General features: G+C 41.4%; 1 protein-coding gene and 1 long non-coding RNA gene across 7 annotated transcripts in view; one reads left to right on the top strand and one right to left on the bottom strand.

Annotated features, from left to right (window-relative positions):
* Positions 1-18,792, top strand: part of agtrap (angiotensin II receptor associated protein) — a 108,752-nt gene that overhangs the window by 8,130 nt on the left and 81,830 nt on the right. For 4 of the 5 annotated variants that reach the window (XM_039653607.2, XM_089125342.1, XM_039653610.2 and 1 more), the window contains exons 3-4: positions 447-558; positions 6,275-6,473. In XM_039653607.2, the coding sequence (XP_039509541.1) occupies positions 447-558; positions 6,275-6,473 (311 nt within the window). Of the gene's footprint in view, positions 1-446; positions 559-6,274; positions 6,474-14,906; positions 15,006-18,792 lie in introns of those variants that run through there. The other variant, XM_039653608.2, reaches the window with a different exon arrangement.
* Positions 4,491-5,658, bottom strand: LOC120464231 (uncharacterized). 2 transcript variants are annotated; one of them, XR_016148705.1, is made up of 3 exons: positions 5,324-5,658; positions 5,167-5,239; positions 4,491-5,075 (listed from the first exon to the last, which is right to left on the bottom strand). It is a non-coding gene; the product is annotated as an uncharacterized LOC120464231 (long non-coding RNA). The 2 variants fall into 2 exon arrangements; XR_005618645.2 differs by having other exon boundaries at positions 4,491-5,239; positions 5,324-5,437; positions 5,512-5,658.

The following is an 18,792-nucleotide window of genomic DNA, read 5'->3' as shown; positions in this document are numbered from 1 at the left end:
CAACACCGCCATGATCTGCAGGGTAGCACCGGCCTGACCCGCTGACATGTATGCTCTGCGATTCAACTGGCAGGGTTGGAGCACTCAGTGTCGATTCTCCCATCAACATATACCCACGCTCTCCTATCCCCTCAACATTAGTGAGACTAGCCCACTGATGTTAGTGGCTGATGTACAAGCAGAGTATGGGTTCTTCCATGTCCTCTGACAAAGAAATGAAAGGCTCACCTGAACTGGTGGTTCTATGACCGGGGAAAAACTGCTCTCATCACGAGCGATTTCTCCCCCAACGAGCAGCCATGGCAGCTGCAGCCTGCCCGCAGCGCGTTCTATAACACCAACCAGCTCAGCATACATGGGGCAGGGTGGCTGAGAAGAATCAGGATATATACAATTATTGAATTAAAATAATTAGTCTTAACAGTTAAATGTGTGTTTATGTGCAGGGCATGCTCATTTCCCTGGCTTCCTACTTCTTATGTGTTGGGGAATGTGAGCGTTCTTGCAGTGGGAGTGTGGGCCATAGCACAGAGAGACTCCATAGATGCTGTATTATTGGTAAGTGTGATTTTTTTTTCATTCATGAAGAGCATGATTTTCAGATCATGAAGGCCTAGACATTAATTTTATTCAGTATTGATTACAGATGAGAAATCCACACATTTATGACATTTGAGTACTTCATAGCCATGCTTTTGACTGGCCAAAAAGTCTGGTTCACATCAGCCGCTTTTCTACTGCCGTGCCAGTGCGAGCCAGGGCTAACAATGTGCCAGGAAGGGCTAATACGGAACCTCGAGCACAGAGGTCAAAATCAAGTTGCGTTTCCACTGTCAGGCCAATAGCCCTGCGGTGCAGCCCTAAAACCTGCCTTTAACACGCCTCCATTGAACAACATCACACAACCACACCATTTCACCAGCTGACTGAAAACTAGATTGCACAAAACAATTCTGTTAAAAGGGTCCTATAATGCTTTTTCAAAATTTCAAATTTAGTGTGTAATGTTGCTGTTTGAGCATAAAAAAGATCTGCAAGGTTTCAAATGTTGATCTCCACTCCAAAAGTCCACTCCAAAGGGAGATATTTTATTTAACAGAATCCTCTTTTTTCTAAGAACTACAACAAACTTGTTCCTCATTTAAAAAAATCCCCACCCACTGTATATGCAGAAAAGCGGACAAGGCCTGGCTGAGCTGCTGCTATGTAAAAGAGACGCTGTTTTTTTCCCCCCAAAACTCATTTGTTGTTTGACCTTCCTAAAGCTGACGAACTTAGAATGGGTCTCATTTATTTTAAATACTGTTCCTGAACAATATACTCCTGATGTTTTTCTGTGCGGTGCAAAGTTTATAAAGGACAGCTTCCAGAACCACGATGCAGCCTACACAGAAAAATTGCGGAAAAGTTTCTTCTGAAATGGAACAGTTTCGACTTTGTCGAGACAATCTGTTGTTTGCGGATCACAACTTGTATGTATGTCTCAGCACGAGCCACAGGAGGATGGCATCTTTAAAAAGACGCAGCTCTTTTAGAAAGCGTGAGTCGTGGTGGCAAAAACACACTAGGCAGAGCAATGCAATATTTTAAAAGGATATGGAAGCCAGATAGCGTAGCAGGAATGGCGACTGAAGGCAGCAAAATGAAGGCCAGTGACTTCAGTTGAAATGGCTCGTCCCGCAGAAGGCTTTCCCGAAGGTGCGGCTTCTCACTCTGGATCCAGCGATGAGTGAGCTTCACTGAAGAGATGAAAAATCAGCCTCAAGCTATATTTATAGGGCTAAGCCACACCAGCTTCGGCCATTGGACCGTCACCAAAGCGGCTCTCTCGATAGGCTGCTGCAGTTGCCGCAGAACAGCCAATAGGCACGCTAAGCCACCTTGCCTATGTCTGCATGCTGCCACAACACGTTTTACATTAAATCAAAATTAAGGATTTTTTTTGGCTTCAATATCTTATGGAAAAGAGATTTTCCCCTAGCGTAAGATTTACGCAGTATGAGAGAACCTCTCATAAGAGAATACGTTTTGGATGTTCCTCTTGTTTGTTAACATTGTCAGGGTCTGAATCTGAATTTGAAATTGCTGCCATCCTTTGAATTTACACTAGAGCAGAACTCACAGTTTTGGAAGGGTGGGACATTTCACAACACACTGGGCCAGCTAATGCTAAGTTCACACTACAGAATTTTAAGCCCGATTTATGCCCGATTTGCAAATCCTTGAGCTCGCCGACAGGTCAGGGTGTTATCGCGTGCAAATCTCGGGGGATTAGCGGACGATGAACGCTTGCCAATCTGTTAGTATAAAAGAGCCAACAACGCAGCGAAAACGCTCGCAGACGCCTCACACGTTGTGTTGTGTGGTGTGAACAGCTAAACAACTTGAACACTCCTGATTTCACTGAGAGCAAGTCATGTAGTGTGAACCGCACAGTTCAGCCCGACGTTTTAAAATCATGTAGTGTGAACAAGGCTTAACCAATCACAGCAGATTTTGTATTTCGAAAGGAGGGGCTTCATAAAAACCGGTACTAAACAACCCGTTTGGACCAGACTGGGGAGAATGGAGCTGTAATAATGTAAACTATGTAAAAAATAACATGTAAACAATCAAGCATGAAAGCATATTCTAGTACACCCCAAAAACAAAATCAAGACTTAAAAGGGCATAATAGGACCCCTTTTAAGGCTTTTAAATGTGCAGTGTATATTTTTTAGCAACATCTAGCGGTTCGGTTGTGAGTTAAGTTCTCAGACCACGTGCTCACCCCTTCCGTTCGGAGAAGCTACTGTTGCTAAAATGGGACAAACATATTATCGTCTGAGACAGCAGAGAATGGCCAGAGTAAGCCAAGAGTGTGTAACATTATCACTCTTTCTGTACCACAGTCCATTATAAACCACATCATGGTCAGGTGAGGAAGGGTCTTAATAAATAAAATATAATAATAGTAATCAGCTGATTGTCTCACGAACGTAACCAGCACATTTCTCCCCACATACTGTAGCAAGCCCATAATATATCGAGGGAGAAGAACCACATGTGTGGTACCTGCCATGCAGTATACCTTATTTCAGGTCTGACTACGCCACCCCCTGATGATGGGCAGGGGGAACCACCAATCCTCTTGTGAATGTAGTGTGGCTAATAATGTTTATCCCCGCAAAGGGACAGTCAACAAGAGACAAATATGTAAATATACTCCAAATTTTACGGAAGCCCTGAACCGCAACCTAAAAAAAAAAAAAAAAAATCTGCAAAAAAAAAAAAAAAAAAAAAACCTGTAAAAAAAAAAAAACCTGTAAAAAAAAATAAAAAAAATAAAAAAAATCTAGCATTTCGAAATTAAAGTCGAAATGGTTCGAGATTAAAGTCGGAATGTTTCGAGATTAAAGTCGGAATGTTTCGAGATTAAAGTCGAAATGTTTCGAGATTAAAGTCGAAATGTTTCGAGATTAAAGTCGAAACATTGTGCATTCATAACAGTGCGCGTCCGCTGGCTCAGAGCGCGTGTGTGTGTGTGTGTGTGTGTGTGTGTGTGTGTGTGTGTGAAGTCGAACTGCCATGGATAAACCCAAAATAGTAGCTTTTTACTTCTATCTGGGCTTTCAACACAATTCTACACACGTCACACGTGCTAGTGGCAGTGTTTCTGAGGTGTTTTCGTGCTCGTCTAGTCAACACTATCTGGGTCGAGAACACAACAGTAACTGTTTGGTCTCCCTCTTCAACGTAAATTCGCTCTGGATACATTTTAAGTGCATCATTCTTTATCCAATCATTTGGCCGGATCCTGTGATTTCCTAAGATTTAATAACCACTTATGGTTGAGGAGAGATTCTCTGATATGATTGTAAAGCACTCTGAGTGTAGGCATATTTGAAAGCGTTATATAAATGCCCTATTCATTCATTCATTCATTCATTCATTCATAAAGCTGGATTTCTCCATCCAGTCTGAAAAGTGTTTTCCGTGTTGGTTTTCCTATAGACTTAAGTCTATTCCGGCGCATTATATTTTATAACGATAAAGTAAGATAAGTAATTCAGATAAAAGTAAAAAGCTACTATTTTGTGTTTATCCATGGCAGTTCGACTTCACACGCGCACGCTCTGAGCCAGTGGACGCGCACTGTTATGAATGCACATGTTTCGACTTTAATCTCGAAACATTCCGACTTTAATCTCGAAACATTCCGACTTTAATCTCGAAACATTTCGACTTTAATCTCGAAACATTCCGACTTTAATCTCGAAACATTCCGACTTTAATCTCGAAACATTCCGACTTTAATCTCGAAACATTCCGACTTTAATCTCGAAACATTCCGACTTTAATCTCGAAACATTTCGACTTTAATCTCGAAACATTTCGACTTTAATCTCGAAACATTTCGACTTTAATCTCGAAACATTTCGACTTTAATCTCGAAATGCTAGATTTTTTTTTTTACAGATTTTTTTTTTTTTTTACTGAATTTTTTTTTTTTAGGTTGCGGTTCAGGGCTTCCGTAAAATTTATTACATAATTTTGTGAAAAAAATACATAGAAAAGTTATTAAAATAGATCTTAAAAAATGCTAGGATAAATGGCTGGTGGATTTTCCTCCATATAGGAAGGTCGGATCAGCGAATGCACAACCCCTGCTCAGGAGGCCCCTAGGGAGACAGAAACAGGAGACAGCAACCCAGCACCAGTCGAAGCATGCAACACAGCAAGCTATACACACTTAAGACCGTTAGATACCACTACAAAATGTCACACCGTGTTGTAGTTATTAAGTACACACCACTATGGTGTCTCGCCCAGTGTGGTCCCCTGAAGAGAAGGGGCAACGCATCAGTCTAGATCCGTCCTTGTACAAGGATAACCTACGCAAAAGACATAGTCAGGGAGGAGAACCACCAGCATAAAAGGCAACACTTAGTCAAGAAAAATACATGCTAATATGACTGTGGCACATGAGTGGTAAAAATACAGATAACCAAACAATATCAAACAAAAAATTAAGCAACAGGAAGCAATAAAGAAATGCTTAGAAAATCACATGGAAACAGTGGCTGGCCTGGTCCCTTTTCAAGAGAAACCAAGCATGTTAGTTACCAACCTCATTAAACAGCATTACCATGGTCAACTCAAACATAACTAAAAATATAGGCCTACTTTTCAGTATGCTCAATTGTCCCACAGGCCACAGTGCATTAACACATGCAGATAAAAGGGGAACGTTCCATTGCTACGGACAGAGAAAAGTTGTTACAACATGTCTCAATGCAAATAACACATTCAATAAAAAAAATGTACATATTGAGGCATTTACCAGTGCACTGCATTCCTGCAGCTCGAGTCACAATGGAGGTGAACTCATAAAAGTTAAACTTCCAAACAGAAGCCTGTGTCCCCCGTGAAGAGAAGACATGCACTTCTAATTACCCTTAATAAAATGAAATAAATAAGTGTTAAAACCAATAGCAGTAATTAAACATGCTCTACAATGATCAATTATACCTGCATGAAATGAGAGTCCAACTCACACAACCACACCTAGCATCAACCGAAAAGAATGTCTGCTTTGCAGCTAGCAAACCTTTATCAGTTCCTGATTAGTCATGTGATCTTACAACAGATCACATGATTCTGGGTGTTGCCTGGATGTGCTGCAGCTATTGTATGTTGTATGCCTGTCTGAGTAGATCCCCACACATGAAACTATGTATTTTTTCTAACAGGGTAGTAAAGTTTAGCTGGCTAAATATGAGCTGTTACTGTGGCTGAGCTGGTTAAAGCGTAAAGCCTTGTTTAAACTTGACGCATCTGCGTCTCAATATGTTGTCCTACGGTGAGCCATTTTTTCCCCCTGTTGCACCTAGACAAAGGCATTTGAGGATTCCCCCATCTGCTAAATCCCACTTTAACCACTGGTTATGTTATTGTAAATGTCTCATTCTAAGGAAATAAAAACATTACGGTTTAGTTCTTTATACACCACTGAAAACTAGTTATGGATGTCATATTGCATTTCTGTTAATAGAATTTTTTTACACATTGCACCTTTAAGTCCAAAAGCTTACACATATAGAAAAATGCTGTTAAATTTTTATGTTTATGACACATTTCTGAGCATTTTGCATTTTTGTATGGCCAGCCAAACAGATAAGTGCTTAAAAGATGGCCGTTGAGCATGTTACGACTACTTGTTATTTTATTTTATTGTGTTTGTATATATTATATTTGTCATGCTAATGTTTGATATGTGCTCTTCTTCATTCAGTTCTTGATCGGGTTGGCAGTGACCATCTTGACTGACATTGTTCATTTTGGTCTTTACTATTTGACGAATGCAAACCCGCCGGACTTGTTCCGTTTTAGTGCAGGCATGGCCATCCTGAGCCTGTTGCTCAAACCGGTTTCCTGTTTCTTCGTCTACCAGATGTACCGCGAGCGGGGTGGCGAATACAACATCAACTTTGGTAAGTTGGTGACTGAAGAAAGGAAAAAGAATGGTGACTGATTTTAATGTAATGGGTGACTGATTCAGTTTGGTACTGATGCATGTGAAGTTCTTTCCATGTAGTTAAAATACTAGCTTTGTTTGCTCTGGTTTGTTTAAAGCAGTATCTAGCCTATTTTTAAGCATTATAATTATGTGGACAAGCAGAGTATTTCCGTGAAAATGGCAAAATGAGTAAAAAGAGGAGCGGGTAATTGAGTTTTAGAGAGTCACAAGACACATGCCTGACAGAGTGGCCCACATAAAAGAAAAGAGACATACTACATCTTGGCTGATCTCTGTTGTTTGAGGAACAAGTGTGTGGACCTAAATGGATTAGGGCAGTTATTATTACTTATGGTCCTTGATCTTAACTGTTTTGTGAAGGTCTGAATCAACTTCAACGTTTTATTTCACTAGGTCTACTCACCCAGTAAATCTTGAGATAACAGTAAGAAATATATATTTTTTAATGGAAGAGAACCTTTTAGAAAAAGAACATTATAGATAAAACCTTTGAACCTTGAAACCTTCAATCTGAAAAATATCTTGTAGATGTGTGTTTTTTTTTTTGTTGAGTATCTGATACATCAGGATTTTATAGGGCATGTAGTATGAAATAATAGGATAATATGGCGCTCATACTTTAGGAGGAAAATAATTTAGTAAAATATGCCATTTTTTGTAGCTGCTTATATTTATATGGACAAAAGCTAAGATCACATACTTATAATGTAAATCAGTGAGATCTTTGTAACAGTATAGCAGACTACTTGCATAAAATGCATGTAAATATCATTTGTCATTGATATTGTCACACTATATTTACAACTGATATAACTTAGATGATATTTAATCACTGTAAAAAAAAGTCTGTGAAATTTAAGAAAAAAAAAAAAAAAAAAAAAAAAAACTCCCAACTGTGGTTGCCAGAAATTTACTGTAAAAATATTCCAAATGGTATTTATGGAAAGGTCCACCAGAGGAAAATAGGGGAAGGTCATGTCTTTTTATTCTTTGATGAGGGGAGGGTCATCCAACTTTTTTTAGTCTATAGGGGAGGGTCACCCAACTTTTGTATTCATCAAAACAGGTAAATTTCAAAGTGGCTTGTTTGGTGCATATTTTTTTCCATGTAGCTCCATATAGCTGTCTCGGTCTCGGCCCCACCGCCATCGCTGTCAGATGGGTCTGACCCAACAAAATTCTGAGTGGCGCCAGCTTTGGTGGCGCTGTTTGACAGTCTGTGCGCGCTTCAGTACGCGCTCAGAAAAAGTGCATTAGAACAGAACGGCAAAGAAATGTTTACCCGGCAAAGTTTTAAAGCACGAGCAAATAATGAACTTTTGTTATTGTGAATAAGTGCATTGTCCTGTGTGTGTAACTCTACCGCTGCATTAACATGTGATGTGAATGTACGTCGACTGTATTGGGACTGAGACGCCGGAACTGCAGCTGATATAATGTGCGCTGTAGAATGATACGACCATATTTTAGTTTCCATTCTTATTGCGTTTCCAGAACAGTTAGTGAGTAAATCTGAGCTGTAGGCTTGAATTCGTGAGGTGTGTGCGCTGTGCGGAATGAGCCGGTTTGTCGATCTATCTGAATTTTGATCAATCAGGAGCTGATGAAATCCACAGAAGAAAGACGAAAATGTCTGTGAATTTGGACTATTGAAAGGGAAGCATACTACTTTATTATGATTTTATTATCAAACTGATTAATAAATGCATGCACAACAATTATCAGTGAACTTGATAAATGTTGCAGATATGTTTTACTATGCACAAAATGCCTTTCAACTTGAGCGCAAAATTGCACGTTACATAAATGCGTCACCACTGCATCAGCACCGAAAACATGATTAAAAAATAAAAATAAAAAATTCAAATCAAAACTTGTGATACAAACCGAATTGTAGGTTTGGTCTATCGTTACAGCCCTAGTAAGATGAGAAAGCAAGAGTTTAGTCGTTTATCATGGCTATATGAACATATTTGGCAAGCGCAAACCAGTACAGAAGTAATCAATAAATTATCGGGGAGGGTCATGCCTTTTTTCACAATCATTTTGGAGGGTCATAGAAAAAAATATTGCTGGCGAAGGGAGGGTCAAGTCTTTTTTGAATACAGATCTCAAATCTCCTCCGGTGGCCCCTTAAATAAATAACGAACAGTCCCTAACTTAAATTTACAGTAAAAATGTAATAAATTTCATTAACTGATAATATTAATATACCAACCTATACAAATATATGTTTTGTACCTTTGTTATACACTTACAACCACCAAAAACAAGTGGTGATAAGATATTGTCACCGCTTAGAACAGAGGACCCAAAAGCAGAGGAAATGCAGTAATAGAGTTTATTTCTCAATAACTTGAAATTCTTACTTGAGTTTATTTCTCAATAACTTGAAAATAACTTGTTCAGTGCACAACACAAAGCAGTGAAAGTCAATAGTTGGTTCAGCGCTGGCGAGCAGGCGAGCAGCAGCAGAGAACTCTTCCTGAGCCCAGTGAAGAAAACTCACAGGTTGCAGGCTGGTAGGATCTCCTTAGACGGCAGGTGAACTGGGCAGAGAACAATGATGAATCTCCAAGCGAAACACATCTACTACGACAGTTCAGGACAGGACAGGACAGGACTGGACAGTGCAGATCTCGTGGGAGATATACTGGTAAGTCTTGTAAACGAAGAGACACAGCGAAAGCTCTACGTACAACAATAAACTGACAAGGAAACAGAGAAAACAGTGATTAGAAGTAGCCGAATGAATTAGAGGGGAAACGAGCACAGGTGAGAGGATCAGTGTAAGTGTTAATTACTATGGGAAACAGCTGAGAGAAGAGAGAGAGGGGAAAACCATGAATGGGATCGACTAAGTGTGTGCGCAGCACAAAGGGTGAGATAATGAGAAACAGCTGAGCGTATGTGCGTGTGTAGACAACAAGGGAAAAGAGAGAGAGAAGGCTGATTCATGACAGTACGCCCCCAGGCGCTCCCAAAGGTGAAGTCTGGTGAGTACGGTGGAAGTCCTCGATGAGCGAACGGTCCAGGACGTCCCGGGAGGGAATCCAGCTTCTCTCCTTGGGACCATATCCCTCCCAATCGACCAGATACTGAAAACCACGACCTCGAGGACGAACATCCAGGAGTCTGCGAACGGTATGTCATTGACCCATAAACAGGTGAACCCTCGACAAGAATAGGAGGTGGAACCGGACGGGCAGGTCTCCGAATAATGGGTTTGATGCACGACACATGAAACACACGATGGATGCGATGTAATCTAGGAGGAAGCTTGAGCCTGACTGCAACAGGGTTAAGGACCTTAGTAATGGAAAAAGGTCTGACGAACCGAGGCGAGAGCTTACAAGAACTGGACTGAAGGGGTAGATTAAGAGTGGACAGCCAGACTCGCTGGCCACAAACGTACTTCGGAGACCTTACACGACGGCGGTTAGCGGCTCGGCGGGTGAGCGCCCTAGTCCGACAAAGGGCTGTTCTCACTCTCTTCCAGGTGCGAAGGCATCTCTGAATAAATACCTCAACCGACGGAATGGAAGCATCGCGTTCCTGTGAGGGAAAGAGCGGAAGTTGGTAGCCGAGGGAACAATTAAACGGAGATAGACCAGTAGCGGATGATGGTATAGAATTGTGTGCATACTCCGCCCATGGCAACTGTTCGCACCAGGACGAACGATTCTAGAACGCAAGACTACGGACCATTATACCCAAAATCTGATTAGAACGTTCGGCCTGCCCGTCAGTCTGGGGATGGAATCCCGACGACAAACTGGCAGTAGCACCAATCTGCCGACAGAACTCCCTCCAAAACTGAGAAGCAAACTGTGGTCCCCTATCAGAAACAACGTCAGTAGGCAGACCATGGAGCTTGAAGACATGATTAACCACCGACTGAGCCGTCTCTTTAGCGGAAGGCAATTTAGGAAGTGGAATGAAGTGAACGGCCTTAGAGAATCGATCCACCACGGTCAGGATAACGGTGTTCCCCAAGGATGGAGGCAGACCCGTAACGAAGTCTATAGCAATGTGCGACCAAGGACGTGACGGGATCGAAAGGGGTCGGAAACCCGGCAGGAGGCGAATTACTCGACTTAGTCTGGGCGGAGACAGGACACGAAGCTACGAAACGGCAGATATCGCGTTCTCTAGTAGGCCACCAAAGGCCACTTTTGACGGATGACAGCCAGCGTGCCCAGCGTGCAGGATGGACGGCAATCTTGGACAAATGACCCCATCGAAGGACCGCGGGGCGAACGGATTCAGGAACAAATAGCATTTGTTTAGGACATCGTTGAGGAGTGACAGCATGGTTCAGGGCTTGTTTAACCACCCGTTCGACCCCCCAAACAGTAGCCCCCACCACACACTTCTGAGGCAGAATGTTCTCCTTGGTATTGGCACTCTCTGAGGAGTCGAAAAGGCGGGACAGAGCATCAGGCTTCACATTCTTAGAACCAGGTCTGTAAGAGATAGAGAAATCAAAACGGCAGAAAAAAAGTGCCCAACGAGCCTGACGGGCATTCAGTTTCTTAGCGGACCGAATGTACTCAAGATTACGATAATCCGTCCAGACTATGAACGGATGCGACGCTCCCTCCAACCAATGACGCCACTCTCCCAACGCCAGTCGAATGGCCAACAATTCACAATTACCCACGTCGTAATTGCGCTCAGTAGGCGAGAGACGGTGCAAAAAGAACGCGCATGGGTGAACCTTATTGTCGAGAGGCGAGCGCTGCAAAACACCTCGCCTACCCCCAAGTCAGAAGCGTCGACCTCAACGATGAACTGTCTCTCGACATCAGGTTTAATTAGGATAGGGGCGGTGGTAAATAAGGTCTTCAATTGGACGAACGCAGCCGGGGTCGCCTCGGTCCAGACAAAACGGGACTTGATCGAGGTGAGCGTCGTAAGCGGAGCGGCGACCTGACTAAAATTCAGAATAAATCGTCGGTAAAAATTTGCAAAGCCTAAGAAGCGTTGGAGAGCGATACGGGAATCGGGCACAGGCCAATCGGTGAATCCATACTTATGCCATCGGCGGACACGATGATCCCAAGAACGTAACGGACTGTGAATGAAAAGTGCATTTCTCAGCTTTGACAAAGAGGTGGTTCTCTAAGAGACGCTGCAGGACGCGACGAACATGCATGACGTGCACCTGGAAAGAAGGCGAGAAGATAAGTATGTCGTCAAGATAAACAAACACGAAGACGTTAAGCATATCTCTTAGAACATCATTAATCAGAGCCTGAAAAACGGCTGGAGCGTTGACCAGACCGAACGGAAGAACCCGGTATTCAAAGTTCCCTAGGGGCGTGTTAAACGCGGTCTTCCATTCATCTCCTTCTTAAATACGCACCAAGTGGTACGCATTACGCAGATCTAATTTTGTGAAAACCTTTGCCCCCTGCAAGATCTCGAAAGCAAAAGACATGAGCGGCAAAGGGTACCAGTTCTTCACCGTGATATCATTCAACCCCCGATAATCAATGCATGGGCGTAAGGACCCATCCTTCTTTTTCACACAAAAAATCCAGCGCCAGCAGAAGAGGAGGAAGAAACGATGGTACCAGCCGCGAGGGACTCGGAGAGATACTTCTCTAATGCCTTACGTTCAGGAGCAGACAAGGAGTATAGTCGTCTGCGAGGGGGAGTGGTACCGGGAATGAGATCGATAGCGCAATCATAAGGTCGATGGGGAGGGAGAGAAGTGGCCCAGGAGCGACTGAACACCGCCCGCAGATCGAGGTACTCCCCCGGCACTCCAGACAAATCCCCAGCCTCCTCCTGAAACACAGAAACAGGAGAAACAGCAGACACTAAACACTCAACATGACAAGACAGGCTCCAAGATAGGATAGAACTGTGAGTCCAGTTAATATGGGGCTTGTGTTTAGCTAACCAGGGATGGCCTAGAACAGGGATGGGCAACTTTGATGATAGTGAGGGCCACAAATATTTTATCATCACTATCCGAGGGTCAAATGTGACGTGCACTTCCACCAATGGGAAATTGGAGAATTAGAGGTACCATTTTAGAAGAAAACATATGTAGGTATGTCTTTATTACAGACTCTGCTAAGTAAATCAACCTGCATATCCATATTCAATTATTTCCTCAGCTTCTTTTAATGAATGAACTTTTAACATAAACAAAGACACATTGCTGTGGCATTACTGTGTTTTTAATATTATTCCAGTGCAAACATGTTGGGCTCTCAAAAAACATACAATTCGCCTTATTCACTTGGCGGCCATTTTGAAAATGGAACGCCGCTGAGGGGTACACTCACCCGGAAGGATGCATGCGACGCAGCAGCACCAGCAATGAAAACTCGCAGTGACCACCAATCATTCCTGTCTGCCCGAATTAACGATGCAAAATGTGAAGCAAAGTGCCAGTGACTGAAACATCCCCCGGGCTGTGTTAATTAAGGGATACAGTACCTGTATCGGAGGTTTTATCCACGACATTGAACGTAAGAATGGACGCCAATTTACCTCAGTTTCTGCAAGCTTGTAGGAAGTTGACTGTGTACTATTAGAATCTATACAAATCCATTACCATCATTATTTTTATTCTTTATGAATACATATATGTAAACTTGTATTGTCACCATAGCAGCTTATCATTGTCAGTGTGTAACAGGATCAGTCCCTGTCAGACCTTAAAATCACTTCTCCTCTTTCCTTTTACATACATGTGAGTGATTTGATTGTTTTACATGCGTGTGTATGTAAGCTACTGGATGTGTATCTATCTAAACAATAAAGTACAATTGTATCTAACATAGTAACTTACACAGTCAACAACTCCATATTACAGCTTAGCTTACTAACGTTAATTACCTCTGGCTGCTGCAAGCTCGCAGAAACTGGCAAGGCGTCCATTCCTACGTTCAATGTCGTGGATAAAACCTCCGATACAGGTACTGTATCCCTTAATTAACACAGCCCGGGGGATGTTTCAGTCACTGGCACTTTGCTTCACATTTTGCATCGTTAATTCGGGCAGACAGGAATGATTGGTGGTCCGCATTGCGAGTTTTCATTGCTGGTGCTGCTGCGTTGCATGCATCCTTCCGGGTGAGTGTACCCCTCAGCGGCGTTCCATTTTCAAAATGGCCGCCAAGTGAATAAGGCGAATGATTGCACAAAACTGAAAAGTAGCCTATTAAGTAAAAAAAAAAAAAAATGGGATATTGGAAAATAAAAAAACTACCATTTTAGAAGAACAAAACATATGTATGTCTTAATTACAGACTCTGAAATGTTTAGTGAACCAACCTGCATTTCCATACTTAATTATTTTTTCTGCTTCTATTCATTAATTAACTTTTTAACAAACTTTTTAAAATTAGCCTTTTTCCACCTTAGAAACATTGCTAAGCTACGTAACATGCTATCTATTTCTGATGCAGAAAAGTTAGTTCATGCATTCATGACCTCGAGACTAGATTACTGTAATGCTTTATTAGCTGGTTGTCCTGCATCCTCAATAAACAAGCTCAGTGTTAGGAAGTATCGTGAGATTTCAGGTCTCGCGAGGTAACGAATTGCTTTACGGCACTATACGAGCACACGCATGCGTACACGCCCCCATCCATCCAGGAGCCGGCTAGCTAAGAAAAAGGTAACGCTAGATATTGAATTCTTCAAGTTTTCGTGATGGCTGATGTAAAAGAAGAAGAAGAAAGCTCGGAAGTGTTTATCAGAGGAACAAAGAAAGAGAAAACGGACCGGCTTTTTCAGAATAGATAGAACTGAAAGAAAGCGAAGCCTGCAAAATCGATGCTGACCTGGCCTTCTTGCTGTTGCACTTGTAAGTATCTTTATAATAAACTGTGTTTAATGTTCGTATTTCTTGTAATTGTGACCTCGGGAGTCGGGATGTTTGCTATTGTCTGTTTTTTTTAATTATTATTATGCTCGCTGTCTGTTACCGGCTTACTAGTACGTTAGATAGGCTACTGTAACTTAGATGTTAGCATTTTCATTAGCAAACAAACTTGCTTGTTTTCTGTAAGTTAGTGTTTTGTCCGTTCCTCTAGCAGGGTTTATTTGTGTTTCTCAGATCGCCTATAAATCAATATGAAATTCTACAAATTATGCATTAGTTTAGCTTGTCGTCAGCCTCAGAATTAGTAACGTGATACTGTGCTGCTGACTTGATATGTAATGCATAAACCGACACGAGAGCTGCTAGCTAATAATGCAACTTTTTATATTTATTTACCACATTTACACAAACAGAACTATAAGTAAACGAGAAATAGCATTGCAACTTCACACATGCAACTCCATCTGTGCTAGTTTGACCTTGTGTATAAATGATATGTTGATAAAAAGATTGATACATTTTCTTTTTCCTTTTTAGCTACAAGCGTTGGCAAGTGTCATCAACTCCGAGGCACCCCAGACCACCAGTACCACTGGTCTCAAGCTTCAATAATAAAATAAACAAACTTGTAATAAACAAATTAAACGTGTTGACTTTCTTTGGTCAATCGTTACGATAGACAACTCGGATCACCAGAAAAATGATAGATGTAACGTAACATTTATTTTGATAATGCATAATCTAAGTAGCTATAGCTGTAGGCTAAACTAAAAATAAATAAATAGCGGAAATATTTCTTATAATATTGATTTTTAACCATAATGTTACTGATTACGTTTGTTAACACAATAAAAATATACACTATCTCAACATTTGAATAATATTGTTCTGAGAATCATACCTCAGTGGACATGGCTCGGGCGTCAGTTTGGTTTGAAATGTGCTGGGGACAGAGACGCATTCGGAAGGGCATTTTCAAAAGTGCTGGGTAACGCATTCATTCTTTTTTTCTCTTTCGAGTAGGTAATGTTTTGAAAGACGATGTCCTGTAGCTTCCTGATGCACATAAATAAAAATGAGCACAATGTCCGAGTATAGTAAGTATATAGAAAATATACCCCTTGATAGCATGTACAGTGATGGTCCGTCCAGAGGTAGAATTCCGCACTCGAATAGTTTTTTTCCCCCCTCATCAAAACCAATAAAGTTTATCAGTGGTTGAATTTAATAATGTTTATCAGTGGTTTTATATGTTTTGATGAGTGGGAAAAAATATACGAGAGTGAAATTAGAAACCACGAGAAAAAGGGACACGTTTGTGTGCATTTTGATTTGTGATTTCACCGGAAAGAATCTCCGCCACGGATTGAAGCGCGTTTCTGAGAGAAGGCAACACATTTCAGTGCTAGATCGCCTGTTATTTAACAAACAAATGAAACGAATGCTGTTAACTGGAGATGTTTTTGCGTGGGTACATCTGTGCTGCGAGATGTTTCAAAATTGGTGGGGACAAAATCGACCCTGTCAAAAAGTGGTGGGAAGATATCCTATCCGTCCGAAGAGTTACGAGTTTACGACAGTTTTCTCATATATATATATACTCCGAAACTGTAGGGGGAGCTCGAGAGAGAAACCTGCGAGAAAACAGCAAAGAAGTTCCCAGTCTTACTGAGCGCTGCTTTAATGTTCAATTGGGATCTAAAAAGGTTTCTGTTGTCTGAGTTTATTGTGCTAAAGACAGTTGGTTTCTGCAAATGAACTCGAGTTTTAATTTAGTGCATATTATATTTGACAGTAACATACTGTAAAGTTGTCATGTTTAGTCCGATATAGAAGAAGGTAGGCGTTGTAGATCAAAGTAAAAGTGTTGTTGTTTATTAATGTATTACTATAACTATATAACTATGTATAAAAGTATTCTTCTATCTAATAACGTATTTGACAGGACTGTTAGATTGTAAACTAATGAACACGGAGAATGTGAGCACTGTGTGCTCATTCTCAGGCGTTCTCAGTCAAAATAATAATCCGCCGCGCCATTAAAATAAAAAAACAACCAGCACTCTTCTACTCTTCTGCTACACACTCTTCTGCTAGCACACACTGCTTTTTCTTCACAAAAAAAGTACATACTTTTAGGGCATAGTACAAATAGGCGAATTGAGATGCAGCACAGGAAAACTTTCCTAGGGGAGCAATTAGTTCTCGGGGAACCACTCTGGTGGCTAGTTCCTAGACCTAAGTTCCTAGAACTACACGGTGTGAAATGATGAGAACATGATGACTAACAACTGTGATGATTAATGAGTGTCTATGGAAACTGATGAGTGGCGGGAAACTTGAACAAAGGAAACACAGAAAACAGGATGAATACAAACTAAAAGTCCATGGAAATTAACTAACTTAACATAGTGACAAAAGTATTACAGTAAAGTTTTTTTTTTACAGTTATGTACACTAGAGTGGGATTTTAAACCAGTGAGTGGGCAAAATGTATGTTCTAAAAAATGCTGGGTTGTTTCAATCCATATTTGGCTCAAATATGGACAAATCCAACTGTTGGTTTAATTTTTTTAATACAATTTTTAAACCTAACGTTGGGTTTGGCCATATTTGACCCAATCATGGGTTGAAACAACCTAGCGATTTTTAGAGTGTAGGATTAATGGCTTGTTACTAAAATGTATTGAGGCTGTTTAAAATTCACAGTATTAAGCCCCTTTCACACAGCGCGTTGAATTTGATCCCAGGAAATTGCCGGGAAATTGCCAGAACGCCTTCTGTGTGAACGCAAACACGACCCGGGATTGATACCGGGACTGATCCCGGGTTGGGGACCTAGTAACAATGCCGGGATCAGTCCCGGAACGCGCGCTGTGTGAACAAAAGCCAGGACCAATGCCGTAAAGGGTATGTCAGTGATGATGCTCGCGCCATCGCGCAACTCTGTTGCTAAAAAAAAGTTTGTGTTCGTCATCAACAAAGAAAGGACGAACAAATACCTGCAAACTGGAGCGAAGCAGAGACCATGAGCCTCACTATCCGTGCTGAAGCTGAGATCGTTCACCAGCTTTGTGGAACGGTATGAGCGTGCACATGTTTTCGACGCGTCCGTTATACGTCTCATCCTGACGTCATGTGTCTTCCCAGGATTTTTACGGGTTGTGTGTGAACGCACTCACTGATCCCGGCAAATCACTGGCAGTGTGAATGAACCGAAATCAAACAATCCCGGGTCACATTATCCGTGTATTTTCTGGAATCTCTGTGTGAAAGGGGCTTAACATTCACAATGAAATTCCCAGTCCTTCTTAAGCCGCCCTTTACACCGACAGTTGAAATCCTCCCCGATACAACTCCGAAAATCGTGTCCGTTGATCATCCGGATCCGTTAAAATTTTTTAACTCTTGCGAAAATCTACGGACAGTTCCTATCCGACAATTCCAGCAGATGTTGAGCGTTGCTATGGTATTTATAAACAAACCTGATTTCTTAACTTTTAATAAGATAAATAATGATTTTATAACGATAAGTTGTCATGTCATTTTTTTTTATTTTCATGACTTTCTAATGCTGTTAGGGCAGTTAATACAATTAAATTGTAGGCAGACATTGAACTATTGACCACTACACCACTATATCACATTTTTTTAGCCGACCTGATATGTCAACGTCTTCAGCAACTTTCCTCACGCAGCAGCCTTCATATTAATATCTCTATAATCCTCATCAGAGAGATCATATACAGAACTGACAGAATCAACCTTTCTAATATTTCCGCCATTTTTGTTCTACCCATGTCCGATGCTTTTCACAGTGTAGTACGACGTCCGTTAGGGATGTATAGAGTATCACAATCCCGCCCACAGCCGGTGCCGGAAGTAAAAATTCAATACAATTTCTCCATTGACATTTGAGATATTAGCCTTAAAAACGTAATCATACTTAAATCAACTTAAAACCAGCTACGGCTGTACTAAGCGATTGTGTGCTCATATAAACGCCAAAAATTAATGGGGCACTAACCTTGTTTTAAGATAAATGCCTTTTATTCATGATGTATTGGATAAGTACTTCATTACCCACAATCCTGAACAATCCCACAACCCCACAGTGATGCATCTGATTGGTGGAAGTCATGTCACGTGTCTGAAACCCCACGAAGGTACGTGAAGACTGAAGATCGCGTAATGACGTAGGGCTAAGTTCATTGGTTGCACCACTGAGACGCTCCCGCGCCATTGGATTTGCAGTTGCCACAGCTTAGCCTATGAGTGAGCCAGATGCTCAATGGTTTAGCATGTGGAGCTGCAAATGCGTTTGCTTCAGTAAATCGAGGAAAAGGAGTTTCCCTGCACATTCACTATATAAAATTCACTGGAGGAAAAAGTTCACGTGGCCGTCGTCAGATTTCGAAGACAC

Source organism: Pimephales promelas, chromosome 21 (assembly GCF_988280905.1).
Source record: "Pimephales promelas chromosome 21, fPimPro1.hap1.1, whole genome shotgun sequence".
Lineage (NCBI taxonomy): Eukaryota > Metazoa > Chordata > Actinopteri > Cypriniformes > Leuciscidae > Pimephales > Pimephales promelas.
Note: the sequence above shows the minus strand (reverse complement) of the source record. Positions and strands in the feature narration are given on the sequence as shown.